At 37.3% G+C, this 22605-nt stretch overlaps 3 protein-coding genes across 3 annotated transcripts; 2 read left to right on the top strand and 1 right to left on the bottom strand.

The window, feature by feature from the left end:
• Positions 1–879: 879 nt before the first annotated feature.
• LOC115929375 (heat shock 70 kDa protein IV-like) lies at positions 880–15799 on the bottom strand. Its single transcript, XM_030998251.1, has 2 exons — positions 15344–15799; positions 880–2784 (listed from the first exon to the last, which is right to left on the bottom strand). Exons 1-2 carry the CDS (start codon positions 15529–15531, stop codon positions 1047–1049), a joined length of 1926 nt encoding a protein of 641 aa, XP_030854111.1. The 5' UTR covers positions 15532–15799; the 3' UTR covers positions 880–1046.
• On the top strand, positions 3054–13297 carry LOC115929377. Its single transcript, XM_030998253.1, has 9 exons — positions 3054–3363; positions 4237–4471; positions 5024–5279; positions 5749–5868; positions 6987–7212; positions 8022–8143; positions 8682–8829; positions 9561–9719; positions 11259–13297. Exons 1-9 carry the CDS (start codon positions 3087–3089, stop codon positions 11423–11425), a joined length of 1710 nt encoding a protein of 569 aa, XP_030854113.1. The 5' UTR covers positions 3054–3086; the 3' UTR covers positions 11426–13297.
• A 1581-nt stretch (positions 15800–17380) lies between the features above and the next one.
• On the top strand, positions 17381–21127 carry LOC115929209 (heat shock 70 kDa protein IV-like). Its single transcript, XM_030997744.1, has 2 exons — positions 17381–17768; positions 18577–21127. The coding sequence occupies exons 1-2, from the start codon at positions 17581–17583 to the stop codon at positions 20312–20314; spliced, it is 1926 nt and encodes a 641-aa protein (XP_030853604.1). The 5' UTR covers positions 17381–17580; the 3' UTR covers positions 20315–21127.
• Positions 21128–22605: the final 1478 nt, after the last annotated feature.

Below are 22605 nucleotides of genomic sequence, written 5' to 3'. Positions count from 1 at the left end.
CTCGTTAAAGATAAAGTTGAGTTCTGGTCATGCGATTGCATTGTGAAAGAAAAGGTGTGGAATGGATCAGAAAAAGATGATCATGTAGCATGTAACTATTGGTGTGTATTGCAAGGTTCTGGGGTCATCAAAATCATGATCAATTTGACCCAGTCTTGGTAAAGTAACAAGCACTGTAGACAGAAAGATGTATATGGGACTACACAAATGGTGTCGGGGCTATTAACCTTGATTTCCTTATCTTTCTATGCTAATTACTCAGCCAGTATACATTTTCTACCAAAATTGTTTGGCAAATTACATTTATTTGTACTCTTGAACATTCAGTGTAAGTTTCGTTTGATTCTGTGAGAATTCATTTTCTTTTGTTACCAGAACTCAAGTTTATCTTTAAAATCACACTTGGCCCGACATGTAAATGGAAATACATTGTAAATATTTTCATTTTTTCATCACTTTTATATAGCGCTTTACACTGGCAATGTCTCTAAGCGCTTTACAAATATATTATTACCCCAGTCATCTAATTCAGGCTTGCCCGAACACAATGTAGGCACAATCTCTACTCCACGGGGAGTATTCCAGCCAGGCGCTATTTTATAGACGCTCAAAATGCTGAACAAACTACACTGTCGCTCATATAATGTACATTAACTTTCACATTCTACTTGGTGCCCATTAGCACATGGGTGGAAAGTGGCAAATGTACTCTCTTTAAAAAAAAAAGTGAATTTTCACTCTATTTTCACTTTCTTGGGAGTGACGTCCGTGATCACTTGTTCAGGAGTGAAAATCGATTGATTTTAGAGTCTCTCTAAGAAGAAAAGAGTGAATGTTCACTCTATTTTTACTCTATTTTCACTCTCCAGAGGAGTGACGTCCGTGATTTTGAAAATTCACTCTTTTTTTTAAGAGAGTAGATTATTGACTTGCCATAGGACGTTAGTGCCGGGTTGGCATTTGAACCCCGTACCTTGTATTCTGCGGTCGGGTGTCTTATCTACTAGACTACAACACCTACACTGTAGGATGACGATGGCTGGAATTTAATCCATCTCATCAACAGAAGGCCCACCACTGCCTGCTGAAGATGAGTTGGCTTGTGGTCCCGGGTGACCTGAGCTACTACTAGCGTGTAATTTAGCCATGATAGGAGAGCATGTCTTCTGCAACTCTTCCAACTTGAACGAGAATTCTTCCTTGTTTGCCAAAGAGTTGTTATCCATCCAAGTAATGACGTCATCAACTGCTTTTGTTACGACTTCCTTGTCGCTGGAGCTAAGCTTGCTCTCTACAGATGCGTCATTGATTGCGGACTTGATGTTGAAGGCATAGCTCTCGAGTTGGTTCCTGACGGCGATGCGTTCCCGCTGAGCATCATCTTCGGCCTTGAATCTTTCGGCATCGTTGATCATGCGATCAATGTCTTCTTTAGATATCCTTCCGCTGTCGTTGGTGATGGTGATCTTGTTGCTACGACCCGTGCTCTCGTCCTTGGCAGTGACGTTCATGATGCCGTTGGCGTCGATGTCGAAAGAGACTTCGATCTTAGGGACGCCCCGAGGTGCAGGAGGGATACCGGATAACTCAAACTGGCCAAGTCGATTATTGTCTTTGGTCATAGCTCTTTCTCCTTCGAGTACTTGAATGGTGACGGCTGCCTGGTTGTCAGAGTAGGTTGTGAATGTCTGGGTTGCCTTTGTTGGGATTCGTGTGTTCCTCTCAATGAGCTTTGTCATCACACCTCCTGCTGTTTCAATTCCAAGAGAGAGGGGAGCCACATCGACTAGAAGGACATCTTTGATTTCTTCGCTCTGGTCACCAGAGAGGATGGCAGCTTGGACAGCAGCACCATAGGCAACAGCTTCATCAGGATTGATAGACTTGTTCAGATCCTTGCCGTTGAGGTATTCCTGGAGAAGCTTCTGGACCTTCGGGATTCGTGTTGATCCACCGACAAGTACCACGGTGTCAATCCTGTTCTTGTCGATCTTAGCATCAATGATGGCCCTTTCTACTGGCTGCAAACACTTTCTGAAGAGATCTGAACACAGCTCCTCGAATCGTGCTCTGCTGACACTGGTGTAGAAGTCGATGCCTTCGTGGAGTGAGTCAACTTCGATGTTTGCTGAAGCACTGCTTGACAGTGTTCTCTTTGCTCGCTCCGCTGCTGTGCGGAGGCGACGAAGCGATCTTGGGTTGGACCTCATATCTTTCTTATGCTTTCGCTTGAACTCCTCAGCAAGATGATGGACTAGTCTGTTATCAAAGTCTTCTCCTCCGAGATGAGTGTCACCGGCTGTCGACTTCACTTCAAACATCCCATCATCGATGGCCAGGATCGAGACATCGAACGTACCACCACCGAGATCGAAGATGAGGACATGTTGCTCCCCCTTCAGCTTCTTATCGAGTCCGTAAGCTAGGGCGGCAGCGGTGGGCTCGTTGATGATTCTGAGGACGTTGAGCCCTGCGATCACACCTGCGTCCTTCGTCGCCTGTCGCTGTGCATCGTTGAAGTAAGCGGGAACAGTGACGACGGCATCGGTGATCTTCTGGCCAAGATAAGCCTCAGCTGTCTCCTTCATCTTGGTCAAAACCATGGAGCTGATTTCCTCTGGTGCCATTGTCTTCTTTTCTCCTATGTACTCTGCCTGTAGCATTGGCTTGCCTCCTTGGTTGATGACGGTGAAAGGCCAGTGCTTCATGTCTGATTGCACGTTGTCATCTGTGAATCTCCTCCCAATAAGACGTTTGGCATCAAATATTGTGTTCTTGGGATTCCTGTAATGATAACAAATAAGGTTAGGTTATAGTCACCTGTAATATTATTGATACATAGCTTAATGACACAAGTACAGTGCGAGTCCACAAAAAAATACACCTAGAAAATTGCTAAGTATTTTTTAATCATATACAAACTTTAAATTATTATACATTTAATGAAAGAGTGTTTTATCCCGAATCATTTGGTATCATTTAGTGTGTTATGTGTACGCTTGGATGAACAGGAGGCATTGTTTGCGTGAGTTCAAAATTCGACTTGCTTTAGTAATGGTCTTTCTACACAGGCAAAGTTTTGCCAAATGAGTGTCACAAACATGGCAAAGACTTTGAAAAAAACGGAGAACAGCCTGACCGATGTTTTGTCAGTGATGGCGATCGTTAATGACGACATGATCTATTCATTTCCGTCATCAGAGGAAGAACTCCTTCCTTCTCAATCTTACACACAATCGAGGCAAAAACGTAGCAGTTCTGGATCTAGCAGCGACGGAACTCCACCAGAACGTAAGAGACGAAAGAAGACTTCTGAACATTCGGCGGAGAATTCAGATGCAGCAATTGAACAAAAATGTCAAGGTTAGTTTGTGTTCCATTCTTTTACAAAATTCATTTCACTAATAATTCCAGACGTACAACATTTCTCTCTACATGATATCACTAAGTTTAAATGTGATGTTATTGATTGGCAGTTTTTAAATCAAAGAGAAATGCAAATATCATGGAGAGAATGTGTACAAAATAGTTTATCAATATAACAGCACTGAAAGCCTGATAAAATTGGGACATTCCACTTTTATTATTTGATTTTGTATAACTTCAAACAATTTTTAAATGGACTCCTATACAAATACCACAAATATTTCCATTTTTTTCATCAAAACTACAATCTCCTTTTTCTTATTGTTTATGAAGTACATGTTTGGGGCCAAATTGATTATTTAATGCCCCTCTGCAATAGCCACAGGGAAGGTAAAATGGCCAACTGCTGATTAAAACCAAAATAAAGTTGAAAAATGATTAATTGCCAATTCCCCAAAACAATGTTCATATGTTGCATTTTCCACATAAGGCAAAATGAGATTGAATTGAAAAGGGCTATAGGAATATTTTTTGTATAGCTCTAGGACAAAATTTCCCTGATGAGCCTCTGTGTGTTTTGATCCAGTTACTAATAATATGTATCAGGGCCCGTTGCATAAAGACTTACTATTATGGTAACTACCATAGAAACCTTGATTTCGATTGGCTGCTGAGCCCGGTTACCATGGTAGTTACCATAATGGCAAAGTTACCATAATAGTAAGTCTTTATGCAACGGGCCCCTGGTGTCATTTTCAAAATGTAGATTGTTCTCTGCACAGGGGATATTATTTATAAACATTAAAGATTTAAATGTCACAATCTTTGAAAATGTGTCATTGACCTGAAATTTTATTTCTTTACATGTAGGCATTTCTGAAATCTCCCTCAAAAAACTTGTGGAGCCCGAGAAGGATCTCCAGAGACCACGTACCAGGAAGGAAGTGATGGAGGCCAAACAGTTCGTGATGAAGGCAGCAACCCACTTCCAGAGCTCCCATGTCCTTCCAGTCCTCGCAGTAGATGGCCCTTCTGGAACAGCTTACCAGCTCCTAGGAGGGGTGTGCTATGCTCTTGCAGCTAAGGATCTTGTTGACGATGAAAGGTATTTTATTCTATAAAAGTTACCCGTTTTTGCAATTGCTTTTTAATGTTATTTTTGTTTCTTTTTGTAGTTACAGTGTATGAGACAAAGGTTAAATTTTTAAAGGGATTATGTGATGTACTTACCGATATTATATGTACAGAACATATTCATTTATCACTTGTCTTTTTTTTTCTCCATTTATTATGCAGTCCACAAATATGTAGTGGAAGCATGTAACATAAAAGAAATGCTACCCAGGTAGTCAATGTACCATTTGGGAAGAAAAATGGTAATAGAGAGGTGTTCCATTTATAGTTATACAATGAAGGGTATATTAAGGACAATACAAAATATTTTTAGATCCCTGACTCAAATAAAATCCCATAGAATATTTCCCTTGTGTACCATGTTCATATTTGTTTTCTTAAAAAGTGTGTGACTGCATGGAAAGGTATACCGTGTAAGCTTTTTTCCAATATTTTATTCTGCATGATACATATATACACCATGTTTCTATATCCTACCCATCTCAATATCCTATAACCAATATACTTTTTCTGATTGCTTTAGATATGAACATCTATCTCGTGGATGGCGCTGCAGGGTGTACCAAAACCTGGACAAGGTTGAGGCATTGAGAGTGGCATCACTGCATAGGTGTGGGCAACCTGCTGTAGACAAGCCGTGCTTGCAGGAGGAGGTTGCTGTCTGCAGGTCAATTCTATACGATGACAACAACCTTGATGTGGAGGATGAGCCCTGCACTATGACTGCCTCGACAAGACGCAAGTGTTCCCTAGCCCTTGGGAAAAATGGCTCCTTCAATGTAAGTCTAAACACTAGAGCTGACATTTTCATCTGACATTTTCATCTAGATAAAATGCTGAATTCATTCAATGTTCTATTTTTACTTGTAGCGAAGTAGGTTTTTTTTTTAATGAAACGATGAATCGGACATTAAATTAGATTTATGTTCAGCATAAAAACTCATGAACATCACCCAACCCCCCAATAAAAAGGTTATTGTTATATTCAGCCAACTTACATGTACATGACAAAATGGAGTTTAATCAATGATTGATTTGAGATGATCGAGCTTTCAAGAGTGACTGTTGGAAACATAAATTTTAGCCAAAAAGTTCTAACATTTCTTATATTTTAACTTGAGGGGTCATATTACAATATGGTGAATTATGTAATGCAATGGTGATTGCAGTGAATGAATTGGAATGTTCAGAATCAAACTGGTTATGAGAGCATATATTATCCATTTCTTTTTTTGTTGTAATTTACAGGCACTGAGGGCTCTCGAGCCAACTTTCCAGTTGGCTAGTTATTCAAACAGATGCTACAGGAAAGCCACTCTCCTTTTCGATGCAACTAGAGAATCTACTGGAAAGGATTTGAAACAATGTGTAAGTAAGCTTTAAATTTTTTTTTTTTTTTTTACACATTTAAATATCATCTTGAGTAATGAAGGAAAGCATTTTTTTTCTTCATAGAATCGAACAAAACTTGACTTGCGAATGTTCAAAACTTTTTGGTAGAAAATGTATATTATTGCTGAGTAATGAGCTATATGAAAAATACAAAAATTGAGCTGGACTGGATGTCACACATACCACATGTTTTCTGTGCAAATGAGAATTGTGGTTTATTCAGCCGCTATAAGGAGTTTATCAAATCATCACAACCAAAGTAAATAAAGTAATATAGCGCCACCATTGGCGGATACCCTATTCTGACTGGAGGGGGGGGGGGGGGGTTCAATTTCCTGTTCAAAATCTGTGACTGATGCGCAATGGCTGCAAATAGCGACACGGCTTCCGGTGACTTTTTCTGACTTTTTTTGTTTGTCTCGCAACTTTTGAGACCGAGTTCTAAAAATTAACAATAAAATCAACTTTTTGCATAGGTACGTTCGTGTACAAAATACTGCTTTTCCTAAATTGCTTTACAACACTGTTAATTGTGCCTTCTAGTCTTTTTGCCTGACCATACTTGCCTTGAAACTTTTCAAGATACACTTTTGAAACATGAAAAAAATCACATATATAAATGAAAACAATAGATACATAAGTAGTTTATGAAACAATAGAATACAAAAGAATTGATCGGAAATTTCATTATTTATTATTTCAGTATTGTTGCCTATGCTATTCAGCAACTTTAAAAAAGAGATTGAGCTTCATAACTTAATGAAATATTAATGAATATGTTAAAATAGGTATCTAATTTGCATAAATTATAATAAAGTAACAAATTTGTGATAAAAACAAATCTGTATTGACGTCCTTGCAATATTTCGCATTAAGCTTGCACTCAAAGTGAGAATAGGGTTAAAGCAATAGTTTTTTACATATTCAAATCAAACAATAGATGAATTGGGGATTCTTTGCAGAAGAATTGACTTTGATTGAAAAAGTTGATAGTTCATATATATGCAAATAAAATTTGTCTTCTGACAGTGAGCAACAATACTTCACGTGCACTAATAACTACTCTTATTATTTTCATTTGTCTTATTTTATAGTGTTTCATGAAGCTACAAGGACTCTCAGAAGAGGAGCGATATTCACTTCTTCTGGAGGCGACCTTGTCTTTGAATGTTAAAAAGATGAAGGCGGATGCCGATGAACTGAAGGCAATGAAGAGTCTGAAGAGCGTGTTTGCTAAGGGAGTTGGGGCTAAGACGTGGGAAGAGGCGATAGAAAGATACCCAACCTTCACTTCAGAAGCAGCCCTGGAACCCTATGTTGGTATGCACAAATCATGGCTTCGTATAATGTCTATTGAAGAGAATATTGAGCCCCAGCAAGATATACAATAATTGCTATCCTGTATCTCCATCAATCCAAATTTTAAAGTTTAGATGAACTAGTAGGGTTGACTATTCTGACTGGGGGGGGGGGGGTCAATTTGGCCCCTGCCTCCCCCGTACACAATCCAGGACTGCCACGTAACCGCTACAAATCACAACCTGCCTTTCAATGACTTTATTGTCTCGCAACTTTTGAGACCAAATTTGCCCCAAAATTGGGACAGTCCATGCTAGAGGTTATGCAACATTACTTAACCACACGTCTAGCCACAATTGACATTTTGCATAGTACGTTTGTGTACAAAATACTGCCTTTTCTAAATTGTTCTATAAAACATGTCAAGTTCAAATGTGGGTCAAAGGCAACAGGTCAAAAGGAAAACAGACTTTCCTTGGGATTCCATTATTGCTAAAGAGTAAACTACCAGAACCCAAAATTCACCTCCTGATCTGATTATAGGGCCTAAGATGCAGGCAAGACAACGCTTGGCGTTTGCCTTGTTTAATGATATATTATTGAATGTGTTAAAATAGGAATTTAATTTGCATGAATTATAATAAAGTAATAAATGAGTGATTTTTGTAAAAAACAAACATCAAAGCAACATTTCTTTGCATGTGCATTGCTGTCCATGCAAAATTTCCCATCAATCAGACCTTCTGTGGCCAAGATATTGTGGGGGGAGGGGGGGGGGGGTCAAATTGACTCCGGAGCTCTATGATCAATGTATATGTATTTTTTTTCAGGTAAAAAGTATACAAAAGGTAACATCCCAGAGGTCTTCCTGGAGCACATCAGCAGGGCCAAGAGAGACATGGACATGAATGCAGACGACATCCCAGCCCTTATGATACAAGAACTAGAAGAGGTATTGTCCCATATTCTTAAGGTTCCAAAGCACTTATTTGTAGGCACTTGGTAATTGAAAGAGGTAAACTGAATTTCACATAAAACAAATCTCAAAATTGTGAGTTTAAAATATCTCAAAGTTGTAATATTGTAATCTATAAGGAACTCAAGGTTAAGGGATTTACATGGAGAATGATCTTATGCTGATGAAAAATCATTGGTAATTTGTCATTGATAACAAAAAACAAACAATTATATTCATGGCATAGAAATTGCAATTTTCCCACAAGTCATATATTACGTACAATGGCACTTTCGCCCAGACGACTGGCATGGAAAACTGCACCCACATGCTATTTCATCCTATTTTCAAATTTGATTTTTCTATTTTGATTCAACATAGCAAATGTTAAGCTGCAGATAATTATGAAAAGGGTATAAATAAAAAAAAACAGTTTCCAGAACTTTGCACTGTGTATATTATCTGGGCTCAACATATTAGAATTATAGTTAATTTGTATGTTCTTTCCTTTTTATTTGAATTTCTGATATTACAGGATATCCAGTTATCCTCAACACCATCGGCTACTACCAGAATCTTCCTGACAAAGGACATCACAGCGATATCCAAAGTGGTCAGCCAACATACCCGACACGATGTGCATATATTGCATATTGTCCAGTCCCCAGTAGGAGATATTCAAGGTAACTATATGCATGTTCCATGTCTTTTATTAAATATCTTATGAAGCTGACTGTTATTTCGGTATTCAAAGCAACATAACAAACGTTTTTGTGGTTGTGTAATAATGAGATAGCTGCAGTGTGTGTTAAAAAAATATAAATTATTAAGAAAGAATGTTACCGTATAACTTCCAGTGTGTTAGATTGGCTGCTCGATCTGAATGAAAATTCTTTCTTAAGAAATCCTCCTATGAAGCTCAACATTCATATAAATTTTTGTTTATATCACTTGGATTTTAAATATAATCTTGAGTTCTGGTAATGACAGAAATTAACTTCTGACAGAATCCAATGACATTTACAATGAATGTTCAAAACTTCAAAAAATAATGATTACTGAATGCTTTTGGGGGAAAAAAAACATATAATAGCTGACTAATGCTGAACAAATGAAGATAAGATGCTTGCCATGTGATCTCAAACACATTACCTCCAAAGCAAGCTAATTATATTAATTAGACAACTGCGGAGTAATTGTGAAACAAATGCATTTCTAATGTCTGGGTTTTTATTCCTAAAGAAAAAGGTGCATTCAGAACTCAAAAAATCACATTGTATCTGTTTGAAAAGAAATTGTGCCTCATGTGAAAAATCACATGTATGTATATTCGTTTTACTTCTATAGGAAATTAAGGCTTATTCATACTGTTCTAAGTAGCCATATAAAATGTGCATATATATTTTATCAACAGATGTCAACCATAATGTCTGTATGCAGTATGGTATTGTCGAGTCTAGGAGGAGGGGTGCTGGCACTAGCCAACTCTACATGCCATCAAGATCAGACTTCTACAAATATGCAGTGGAGCATTTCACTTCTATTGATGAAGTGGTTCTTGACGTTGGAGACGGTAAGACATTTTATCTATATACAGATCCAATTAAATTATGATACAGTTTTAGAATAAATGGGTAGATTAAATATATAGAGATACCAATAAAGCAACATGAATACAAAAATAAAATAAAATGTAAGGAAAGGAAAGTTGTGAAATAACGTCCAAATTGTGTAAATTCAAATTGGCTTTTTTCAATTCAAGTATATTTACCTATTTTTCACTATCCATAAATTCTAGACGCATAATAACTGACATTAATAGCATCAAAGTTGCCCAGTGTTGCACAACAAAGATTTTAGTCACGAGACTTGGGGTCGTGCAAAATCATGGTCAATATCAATAAGCAACCCTGTGCCTTGTCGGAAATTTGTGTTAACCCTAACTTTACCGGAAAGGTTTCAGATGGCGCCCCCCCCCCCCAGACAAATTTTGTTGTCAAACCCATTGCATTTTCAGCAATAGCTAGCGCTTCATGATTTTTTTTTCAAGTGTTATAAATCTTATGACACTGAGGTGTTGAAAATCAGACCTTTCATGATAAAAGGTCGAGCCGATTTTTTTTTTTTTTTTTTTTTTTTTTTCTTCCAGTTTTCCAGTAGAATGCAAAAAAAAAAAATGTTCATAAAACATTGAAATACATAAGAATTGAAAAATATGCAAAAAAAAGGCATATAAAAACTGTTTGAGAAGAAATGAACTGTGTAAAAGCTTAAAGACTTAAGATGACATTGTGAGCATATAATTTAAAAAAAATCCAAGTCAAGAGAGATATAGAGAGCTTTATATCTTCTCAAAAACTCTGAAACCAAAAACAATTTGGAATGAAACATTTTAGATAGGTTACAAACAGAGATTTTTTATATATATTCTCACCAGGAGAGAAATTAAAACGGTGGTTATTAGAACCGATCGTTAGATATATTGTTTTTAAACAATGGCTCACATATTCACTATTTAAAAATACTTTCCATAGATATTAAAATTTGAGACATTCAGATTGGTCTATTTAAACTATAACTCATATGTGTATACCATTTTCGAGAAATAAAATCAGATTTTAAAAATTCTAACAAGAAAATTGAAACGTCAGTGCCAAATTTGGTTACTTAAGGGGTAGGCTCTGAGGCCCCCCCCCCCCCCTCCAGTCTTACAAATTTCAAAATAGCCCCATTCAGTAAGGGTTTATGCTTTTTTTCTTTTTTCTTTTTTATTGATAATGTAAAAGTATTATTTTAGTAAGACAACCAAAAATTTAAAAAAGGGGGTTTATCATTTAAGTAGAAATGTATTGATAAAGAGATGTTGAGCAAATTTAACTCGAAAACCAGCTTTGAAAATCAAAGACAGACTGAACTTTACTAAAGCATTCCATATTGAACTTACCAAAGTAAAATACAAAAATGAACAATATGTAATGCATTTGGTATGGAATTAGGTGCTCGTTTGCTGTGGTTAAAGCACTTTACCTAGTGTTGCGTCTAATAACTTGGTTCTTCACAAGCTTCACCAGACAAACAAAATTAAATATTCTTTTCTCTATTATATTTTCAGGACTGCTGGCAAGGGTTGCAGCAGAATGTGGACGAAATGGGAGGATGGTAGAGGAGACAACACTGTCCAGCACAGAAATAGAGGCCATGATGGGTGCTGCAGACTCGGAGGAGATTCTAGATGCAGATCTAGTATTAAGCATGGACCAGACGTGTTCTATACCTTAGTGCATTTTGTTTCTCTCATTTCCTCACCTCGATCACTACCTCATTTAGTTCTGAAAAATATTGTTAAGATATGTGACAAACTAACGTTTTTATGTAAATATTTTTATACAGATATGGCTGGTAGGGTGTTTATATATCATTCTTTTGGCCGCTGGAGTTGTATTTTCATGAGGGAAAATAAAACTCCTTTAGGTAGGCTAAAGAATATGTATTACATACATAACAGGAAATATCTATTATAATATTAGATAACCTTGATTAAGACCAAGTCATGGTTTTTACATGAAAGTCTGAACACGAACAGTTTAATAGAGTCTGATCTACAGTAGATATCCATTGTCTTCGCCTTTCTTCTCTGTGCTTAGCTGTTATGACGAATATTGTTGATACATGAATACATTGTCTTAGCTCAAGCGCGTATGCTCCTACTGTTATCGTTGACCAGCTGGTCAATATAACCATCCAGATGACCGGGCGTGAACTGTTAACAATAAATTGCAGTCCCCATATCACTTGACATGCTGTGGACCAATCACACCTTAGCAACTCTCTGAGCTATCTAATACAAGTATTTAAGTCTATGTGTAGATGTGTTTTTAGTTTAGTAGATAGGTGGCTGGACTACCGATCATTAGGTACATGTATGTGGTTCAAATCTCGGCCACTTCACTAAGGTCTACCTTTGGCAAGACCTTAACATACATTTACTACACTCAAACTATGTTGTACCAAAATATGTAGCCTAGTTAAGGTCAGGTAACATACATGCAGGAGCACCTTGCTATATAGATGAGCGCTATACTAGAGTGCAATATTATTATTATTATCTTTTATTAGAGCATATTTTTGTCTTGCCAAGTGAACTTGATTACTTTGAAGGTAATTTCAAAGGCACAGGGTTGGTGAACGTGACTCGTCACCTTATTTATTTTTCTAAAGCATCAACACAAAAACCCACATATTATTATTTTATCAAGGATAAAAACTCGGGTCACAACTATTGGGCCCTTGATTTTGTTACCATCTTGTCAAAATGAAACACTCGATCTAACTCATTTCCAAGCATCAGAAGACGGTTGTTGATATCAATGATGTAGTTGGAAGATCATATACTTCAAAGTTATAATCAAGGAATTATCAGAGCTGGAGTCCAAACTGAGGATAATTTATGCAAACATCTGGCAGATTCCAAAGGATAGTCAATAGAATTATTAAACTGCCTTGGTTCTTTGATATTTGATGCGCGATGCCACCAAAGTAAAAGAAAACATTTTAGAGAGGATGTGAACTTTGTGGGTTTTTGTTTGCACAGTTGATTTATTATATCAATAAACATAGAAAACAAATAGGCAATTGTTTAGTAATTATGTACGATGCCACTCTGAAAATCCCATTCCTCAACAAGCAAGATTTCTTGAGATATTGCCTTAAGAGTGTAATAAATATGTACTGCTTCAAGTACAATATTGATCCCTTGCTGATTGCTTTTCTGATTTTCATATTTTATATGGTACTATCAAGAAAATATTTCTATTAAATTAAATCAACCAGAGTAAAGTCCACATGTGTCCACTCATGGAATTAGCAACTTTAAATCTTGTATTTTTGGACGTGTATCTGTTTGCTTACACCTGGTTATACCATTCATGAGCACTTTCTGTGTAACCAATTATCATTATATTGAATACCTTTAATTGCATATGTGCATCCTCTGTAGCAATACTGGCCGCGGGTGTTTCATCGTTAGTTCTTTTGAATCAATGTGCATGTATTCGGAGAGCGCATATATATTTGTCGTGGTTGTTGTGGCATTGAGCCTACTTCAGAGGAAATTGTTAAGCTTTTACTCCAGCTGTAATTACTCCTTGTTATTATATTAAAGTTTCACATCACTTTAAGAGGGTCAATTTGTAGGATCACTGTGTAAGTTTATACGTATGTTTATATGTATAAGTTTATACATGGCACGCACCCTCCAAATCCATGTATAAACTTATACGTTTTGGATGGTCTGTACGATGTATAAATTTATACGTTTTGGATGGTCTGTACGATGTATAAATTTATACGTTTTGGATGGTCAGTACGATGTATAAATTTATACGTTTTGGATGGTCTGTACAATGTATAAATTTATACGTTTTGGATGGTCTGTACGATGTATAAATTTATACGTTTTGGATGGTCTGTACGATGTATAAATTTATACGTTTTGGATGGTCAGTACGATGTATAAACTTATACGTTTTGGATGGTCTGTACGATGTATAAATTTATACGTTTTGGATGGTCTGTACGATGTATAAACTTATACGTTTTGGATGGTCAGTACAATGTATAAATTTATACGTTTTGGATGGTCTGTACGATGTATAAATTTATACGTTTTTGGATGGTCTGTACGATGTATAAACTTATACGTTTTTAAAGGGTCCATGTCATGTATAAAGTTATACGTCAGAACAAACAGCATGATATACATTTGTATATTTTGCAAGTTGTGTTATTTATAAAAGTGATTGACAACCTATTTTGTGTAAATAATTATTTATTTGTTATCAGTTCATTTATTTGTATTGCCAAATAAAGAAACATGGATTACATTTCAACTGCAAAAAGCATCATTAATTAATTATTTAAGTGTATTGTGTTAATGTTTGTATAAATGCGATGTCTTTCTACTACTGCATGAGAAAGAGAGAATTTACTTTTAGTGATTTCATAAATACTTTAATGAGGAAAGCGAAGGAGAGAAAATGAGAAAGTTAAATATACAGCGAAAATGTCATATAAAGTGTGATGGAGGTGATAGTTGGCTATACCATGAGAAAAGCAAAGCAGTGGAGGCTATAAGCCCTATAAAAAAAAAAATTATAAGGATTTGGCATGTAATTTGATTTGAATCTGGATTACCCAAGTCCAGATTGAAATAATTCTCTGTTCAGTTGCTTATGATTGTGATGTTTGAATTAAACAATCGGGATTTGGGTATTAATTCTGTCTTTGCAGATCCAAATAACATCCCTAACAAAATTGATCATGCAACACATATAAAATAACGTATATCAATATCAACGAAACATTTGTGGGCGCGTGTGTGTAGGTGACTTTGCTTCTGCAAAAAGCATATGCAATGCATTTCATTTGATACATTCAATTCATTCTCTGCACTCCGCTAATCCCAACATATTAATACATACAGTAGGCATCACTTTGGCGCAAGTCGATTTTTGCACTCTCGCAAACAATGCCTCAAGCATGAACACATACCACACAAAAGTGAAACCAAATGATTTGGGATTAAACACTCTTTCATAAGATGTATAATAATTTACTGTTCGTAGATGATTTTAAAAATAATTAGCAATTTTCTAGGTGTAAACTTGTTTTTGACTCATATGGTATAGTCCGTTGTAAATACTAATTAGCTAATATACAAGCGTAAGGTGTTTTTGTCCAATTAAATAATAGGTAATTACATGTTTTTTTAAAGCAATACAAACATTTTAGAACTAGTCATGAAATGTTGGTGCATAATTATAAATTATCACAATTTCACGCCTGGAAACATGCAACTGGAAAGAATATAATTATGTTCATACAAAGATGGTCATTTTATTTTCTAACAGTTAAATGAATATGAAGATCACAGGCTGAATATGTCTGGAGTGAAACAGATTGAACAAATGTGATTTCCAAATTGCATTGAAATGCGAAATGACAAAAATCAAACGCATTGTTGTTCATAATCACTGTTAAAATAAACAGAATTTCTTGAGAACAAAAACTGTTTGAATTTGGCCATCCGTCATAAAAAATATTGTGAAGCAACAACACCCGTCATTGAAATTATATTTCCTTAATCATAGTTTTAGGTAAACACTTTTGTCAACATAGAAAATGTAATAATCTACTTACATTGCCACCTGGTTCTTGGCTGCATCACCGATTAATCTTTCTGTATCTGTGAAGGCAACATAACTGGGTGTGGTCCGGTTTCCTTGATCGTTAGCAATGATCTCCACCTTACCATTCTGAAAGACCCCAACACAAGAATAGGTGGTACCCAAGTCAATTCCAATCGCGGGTGCTTTTCCTGGTGCCATTTTATTGTTCTTCTATAAGTTTTTGATGAAAAACCGTTCAAAATGCAAATTAAGTTCTTCTAAAAGTTAAACCGTTTTACCGTTTAAACTGTCTGCAAATACCTGCGTTTCTTTTAACAAATTATTAGCAAAAATTCTGGTCCAAAAACGGCTGTAGAAGTAGAACAATCTCGTAGAAGAATTTTGCAGTTGAAAATATCAGCCTTCTTTTTTCTCTCAGAGAGTCGTCTGAACTGTGAGAAGTCGAAATTCGAATTGGAGTTTGAGAAACGATGAGCCGGGTTATATAGCACCAAACACCGCGTCGAGAGAAGCTTCCAGGCAGAGAAGCTTCGAGTGTGAACACAGTAGGAGAATAGTAAACAACGAGGCCGCGAGGGCAAAACAGGAAAGAGGGAAAATCCCAGATTGTTCTCGATCGTTCGCGGTGACACGGCTGTATTGTGACGTCGTAGTAGACTGTGCTCTCTTCTCGGCAAATAAGCGTCGTGCATTGGTGAATCCTCAATACACGTCATAAGCAAACAATAGTAGTACAGTCTGAATAATTCTAGGAATGTATGTTGTATGGTGGATTGACTGTATCGTGGGTAGGCATTTACACGAGAAGAAATCAATCTCTGCCACTGTGACAGAAACCTTCAGTGAACCAGGGAGGTGAGACTTTAATGCCCTGAGTGAACATATCATTTATATTTAGGTACTTATTCTTATTGACTTATTCATTTTTCAAAATAAATCTAACCATCGTTAATTTTTAATTTCTGCATAATAATGTAGTTTGATAAATAGAAAGAAATAAGAACAGGCCTACGTAAATAAAAGCAGACGTAAAAGAATTTCAAATGTGAATAATTATGCCTGTTACCCCTCCCCTCTCTTTCGACCCCTCTCTTTCTCTCTCCCTCTCTCTCTCTCTCTCTCTCTCTCTCTCTTCCCCTTCTCTCTCTCTTCCCTTTCTCATCTCCCTTTCCGTTTTAAAATATAAATTATGAGAAAAGAGTCAATTTTACCAACACTGGTCATGACATTCGACACTTTGTCAGTTGATTGACCATTTGAAAATATTAACACGCATTAATTTTTGTTTTCATTCTACAGCGTAGGCCTACTCATAATTTGATTTTATTTGTAATCGATTTCTTTTGCAGTCTGCTCACAAATTGTTAAACAACGATAAACAAGCAGATTTTGGATTAAAATCCACCATAAATATCACAAGAACAATGTTGCAGGAGTCGGTAGAGGGTGATTTTTTTAAATATTTCTTTACTTACAATTTGTATTTCTTTTGTTTTTGTTTTTCTAAAAAGGGCACGCTGGCAACAAGTTACTTTTGAATTATTTTATTGCCCAAAGATATTTACATGGAATCACAGGATCGGTTGTGAATATCCGTTTTTTGTCTTCCTCCACAGATCGAGAAATAGGTTTGATACGATGGCGCTCGTAATCGTTAAAAAGGCCATGGACTCCTCAACAGGCTTATTACTAATCTGTTTACTTCAGCTGGTTGCAATATTGCTACTTTCTTCCAGAATAATCAAGGTTCAACCCGGGGTTCAACTCATAACATGAAGGAAAATATCCCTGAGAACATAGAAAGCGAGCAGACAATCGAGATTGAACGTTGTCATGTCTTTGACATTCTTCGCTCCAAAGCACACCGCAATCGTTGACAGAGAAGGGAGCACAGTCTTACATGGCGTCATACGTCAGTTGGGCGAATGCACTGCACAGACCAACGCACAATCGAGAACAATCGGGGATTTCCCCGAAGGTTGCTACGTCACATTTACACTAGAACCTTCTCGTATCTTGGTGAAGCTGGCGTCTGAACCATATAACCCGGCTCATCGGCAGTCGGGCTTCAATTCGAAACTCGACAAGTCGCAGTTCACACGACAATCCGAGAGGAAAACTGAAGCAAGTAATTCACCTACGAAGTTATTCTACAAACTAAGGACTTGAGACTACAGACAAGAGCACTCATTGCATCTTTATCGGAAACATTATTTTGCATTTGAAAACTTCAAAGAGAACAATAAAATGGCACCAGGAAAAGCACCAGCGATTGGAATTGACTTGGGTACCACCTATTCTTGTGTTGGAGTCTTTCAGAATGGAAAGGTGGAGATCATTGCTAACGATCAAGGAAACCGGACCACACCCAGTTATGTTGCCTTCACAGATACAGAAAGATTGATCGGTGATGCAGCCAAGAACCAGGTGGCAATGTAAGTATATATGAAAGTTTCTGCCCATCCGATTTTTTTTTCAATTGAGAAACTTTATTTATTGATTTTTTGACTGTTGGAAGGTTCTTATACTTAACTTTAAATGGTGGATGACAGAATTCGAACAAATTCGTTTTGAATATGACTTGTGTATTAATTTCCGCTTATAAAGCTATGATGAGTATTGTACAGGATAAAACCTTTATTTTACATGAACGGGGAGCAACAGTATGTGATGTTTTTAATCTTTAAAAATAATGTTATCGTCTTAATATGTTTCTCTTCTGCCACCTCTCTTACATGTTTGAAAAGATATTTGACAAAACATGATAATGAAAAATAGACCTATAATGTTTTCGTATATTGAAATTAACATTCATTACAACCCTTTTGATTATTTTCCCGTTTATAACCAACTATACAATCAAATTATTTTATGCATCATTTTATTTGCGGATGCAAACTGCTAATTACTGTAAAAATATTTCAAATCTTCATGTCTTTATTGTTGCCTTAGATAGTTGACTCTTTAGGGACAGCTCGATCTTTCCAATTGTACATTAGACTACATGAATTATGATCATAATCGAAATCCAAACAAGTGTGATAAAAATTCATTGCAGATTATAAACTCAGTAGCGTTCATAAACTTCTACTATCAAATTCAAATTTAACAATAGCGCCATTCCATGAACTTTCACTCCTTATTATAGACTGTGATCACTAACCATCAAACCGCTGTTTATTTTTTTTAAATCTCAATTGCAACTAACATTGACCTATTCTTTAATTTCTAATATTATTATAGGAATCCCAAGAACACAATCTTTGATGCCAAACGTCTTATTGGGAGGAGATTCACAGACGACAACGTGCAATCAGACATGAAGCACTGGCCTTTCACCGTCATCAACCAAGGAGGCAAGCCGGTGCTACAGGCAGAGTACATAGGAGAAAAGAAGACAATGGCACCAGAGGAAATCAGCTCCATGGTCTTGACCAAGATGAAGGAAACAGCTGAAGCTTATCTTGGCCAGCAGATCACCGATGCCGTCGTCACTGTTCCCGCTTACTTCAACGATGCACAGCGACAGGCAACGAAGGACGCAGGTGTGATCGCAGGGCTCAACGTCCTCAGAATCATCAACGAGCCCACCGCTGCCGCCCTCGCCTACGGACTCGATAAGAAGCTGAAGGGGGAGCAACATGTCCTCATCTTCGATCTCGGTGGTGGTACGTTCGATGTCTCGATCCTGGCCATCGATGATGGGATGTTTGAAGTGAAGTCGACAGCCGGTGACACTCATCTCGGAGGAGAAGACTTTGATAACAGACTAGTCCATCATCTTGCCGAGGAGTTCAAGCGAAAGCATAAAAAAGACATGAGGTCCAACCCAAGATCGCTTCGTCGCCTCCGCACAGCAGCGGAGCGAGCAAAGAGAACACTGTCAAGCAGTGCTTCAGCAAACATCGAAGTTGACTCACTCCACGAAGGCATCGACTTCTACACCAATGTCAGCAGAGCACGATTCGAGGAGCTGTGTTCAGATCTCTTCAGAAAGTGTTTGCAACCCGTAGAGAGGGCCATCATTGATGCTAAGATCGACAAAAACAAGATTGACACCGTGGTACTTGTCGGTGGATCAACACGAATCCCGAAGGTCCAGAAGCTTCTCCAGGAATACCTCAACGGCAAGGATCTCAACAAGTCTATCAATCCTGATGAAGCTGTTGCCTATGGTGCTGCTGTCCAAGCTGCTATCCTCTCTGGCGACCAGAGCGAAGAAATCAAAGATGTTCTTCTAGTCGATGTGGCTCCTCTCTCTCTTGGAATTGAGACAGCAGGAGGTGTGATGACAAAGCTCATTGAGAGGAACACAAGAATCCCAACAAAGGCAACCCAGACATTCACAACGTACTCTGACAACCAAGCAGGCGTCACCATCCAAGTACTTGAAGGAGAAAGAGCTATGACCAAAGACAATAATCGACTTGGCCAGTTTGAGTTATCCGGTATCCCTCCTGCACCTCGAGGCGTCCCTAAGATCGAAGTCTCTTTCGACATCGACGCCAACGGCATCATGAACGTCACTGCCAAGGACGAGAGCACGGGTCGTAGCAACAAGATCACCATCACCAACGACAGCGGAAGGATATCTAAAGAAGACATTGATCGCATGATCAACGATGCCGAGAGATTCAAGGCCGAAGATGATGCTCAGCGGGAACGCATCGCCGTCAGGAACCAACTCGAGAGCTATGCCTTCAACGTCAAGTCCGCAATCAATGACGCATCGGTAGAGAGCAAGCTTAGCTCCAGCGACAAGGAAGTCGTAACAAAAGCAGTTGATGACGTCATTACTTGGATGGATAACAACTCTTTGGCAAACAAGGAAGAATTCTCGTTCAAGTTGGAAGAGTTGCAGAAGACATGCTCTCCTATCATGGCTAAATTACACGCTAGTAGTAGCTCAGGTCACCCGGGACCACAAGCCAACCCATCTTCAGCAGGCAGTGGAGGGCCAACCGTTGAGGAGATGGACTAGATACCACTTTGTTCTATTTATTATTCAAAGTTTATTTCTAATGGACTATGGAAATTCACGCTATCACACAAAACTTATCACATTGCATTCATTAAAAAGCAATTTTTTGGCAACAATGCAATTAATTAAATATATACATGTATCTTCAAAATCAGCAACACATGCAAAGAACGTTTGATTTAAAAATGAAAAGTTACCAGACTCTGTGTCAAATAACTGAAATGATATCATTTTTTGTCCTATACATCTCCATTGAAAGAAAAGAAAATGATAAAAATACTTTTTGTGTTGATGATATGTATATTTCATTTAATATCTTGCATAAAAAGAAAAGATTGATAATCATATTCAATTGTGGTGTCACTTTTAAAAAGATAGAAGTGATCTTTATAATGTTGTAAACGTTATCATCAGCGTCCTCATTCATTTTCTATGTATTAATTTTTATAATCGACCTCTCTGTATATTATATTTTTTCTTTGTACATGAAACATTGTCTTGAATACAGTACTGTCAAATAATTTGTGTAAAGTATTACTGGCGATGTGTATAAAATAATTATTTGTTATATTATTTGGGCTACAATATACACTATTTATGTAAAATACTTATAATATCGGCAGGACAAACCTGATACACAAAAGTTACTCAGAGTAATTTTATATATATATTCATAAGTTTATTTAATACAGGAGTATAGTGACATTTAGGTCATATTATTTTTATGTTGATGTCAGCCAGAATGTATATTTTATAATTTGAGTAAAATAAAAACATAGTAAAAGAAAGTAATAATTATGTAACTGATATTTATGTATCATTAACTGAGATAAAATGTATATAATGTAATTAGCATTTATATTATATATTGTATTCATATAATTATCATGAATTCAATAAAGTTCAAAAATTAAAATGAAAAGGAAATATGTATTGATCATCAATTATTTCTCTTCAGATGTCATGAACGATAGTTTCGAAAATAAGCAGCATTAAATGTTTAAACGGTCAAAGGAGACGTCAGGAGTCAAGTGAGAGATTGAGAGGAAGGAAGACAACGGTAGAGAGAGAGGGGGAGAAAAGGAGAGGGAAAGAGAAAGACATAAAAGTTACAAAGAGGGACAGAAAGAGGGAGTGAGAGAGAGAGAGTGAGAAACAGAGAGAGAGAGAGAAAGAAAGAGAAAGAGAAAAAAAGGGGGGGGGGAAGCTCAGTCACAAACCGGATTTTTTTTGTTTTTTTGTGGGGGGGGGGGGAGGGGTGGGGTTGGGGGATTCAGTTTTGGTTTGGACGGGGTGTGCGGCTGAAGCGTCTAAACCCATACCCATTTTTAAGGCAGAAAATAGTTCCTATTATTAGGGGACTTTGGTTGAAAAAAGCGCAAATGGGTTCAAATATTTTTGCTGGATTTTGCATCTGGAATAATACTCACTTTAGCGAGATTAATATGGGTGAGATATAATCCTAAAGAAAATAGTAACCCATATGTTTAAGGCCAAGATTTGAAAAGTGGGGGCACTTTTAGTGATTTTGCAACACAAAATCATACCTCTGTCATGTTTAGGAATTTTTGCAAAAAGTAACCCATTACAGCAGGGAGGAAACCTTACTCTCCGATTATGTACAGCGTCACATCCCCGTATAACGTATAAGGCGAGTACCCCCACCCCACCCCTCTCACTGGGGGGGGGGGGGGGGGGGAAGGGACTTACAAAAGGGAGAGGTACAAGAGAGGTAGACAGGGTGAGACAGAGAGATTTTAAAAATTCTAGTTCGAAACGATGTCCAAACCCTAACGTTCCGTTATACGTCTAGTAAGCGTTCAGACACAAGAAAATCAACGTATAGCTATAATACCGTGTCGGTATAGTCATAAGACGTCTTTTTGGGGGGTGTCTGAACGCAGGGGTAATCTACGTCTTTTTGACAACAACAACAGAAAGTCTTTACATGAAGAAAATACATGTAATAAAGATTAGCAGTGAGACACAGCTAGTATAGTCTTGTGGACAGGCGAAAAATTAAAGACGAAGTTATGCATGCCTTGATCTCCGGGGAAGGAAGGACCATTTCCTTTTCAATTCATTCATTGATGCTATGATCAGGAAGATCTGAGCAGATTGTTACGTAATTATTCAAATATCCCTGATGCCAGCTATTAATTGATATTGCCAAGCTTTCCTATTCATTGATGTAATGTTAGTCTTCTTCTCCTCACATTCCTTTCCCCTTTTATTTTCTCGTCCTTTCGTCTTCTCACTTTCTCTCTCTCTCTCTCTCTCTCTCTCTCTCT

The sequence above is a fragment of the Strongylocentrotus purpuratus genome, unplaced genomic scaffold (assembly GCF_000002235.5).
Source record: "Strongylocentrotus purpuratus isolate Spur 01 unplaced genomic scaffold, Spur_5.0 spur5_scaffold_4, whole genome shotgun sequence".
NCBI lineage: Eukaryota > Metazoa > Echinodermata > Echinoidea > Camarodonta > Strongylocentrotidae > Strongylocentrotus > Strongylocentrotus purpuratus.
The sequence above is the reverse complement of the archived record's forward strand: the minus strand, read 5'-3'. Positions and strand labels throughout refer to the sequence as shown.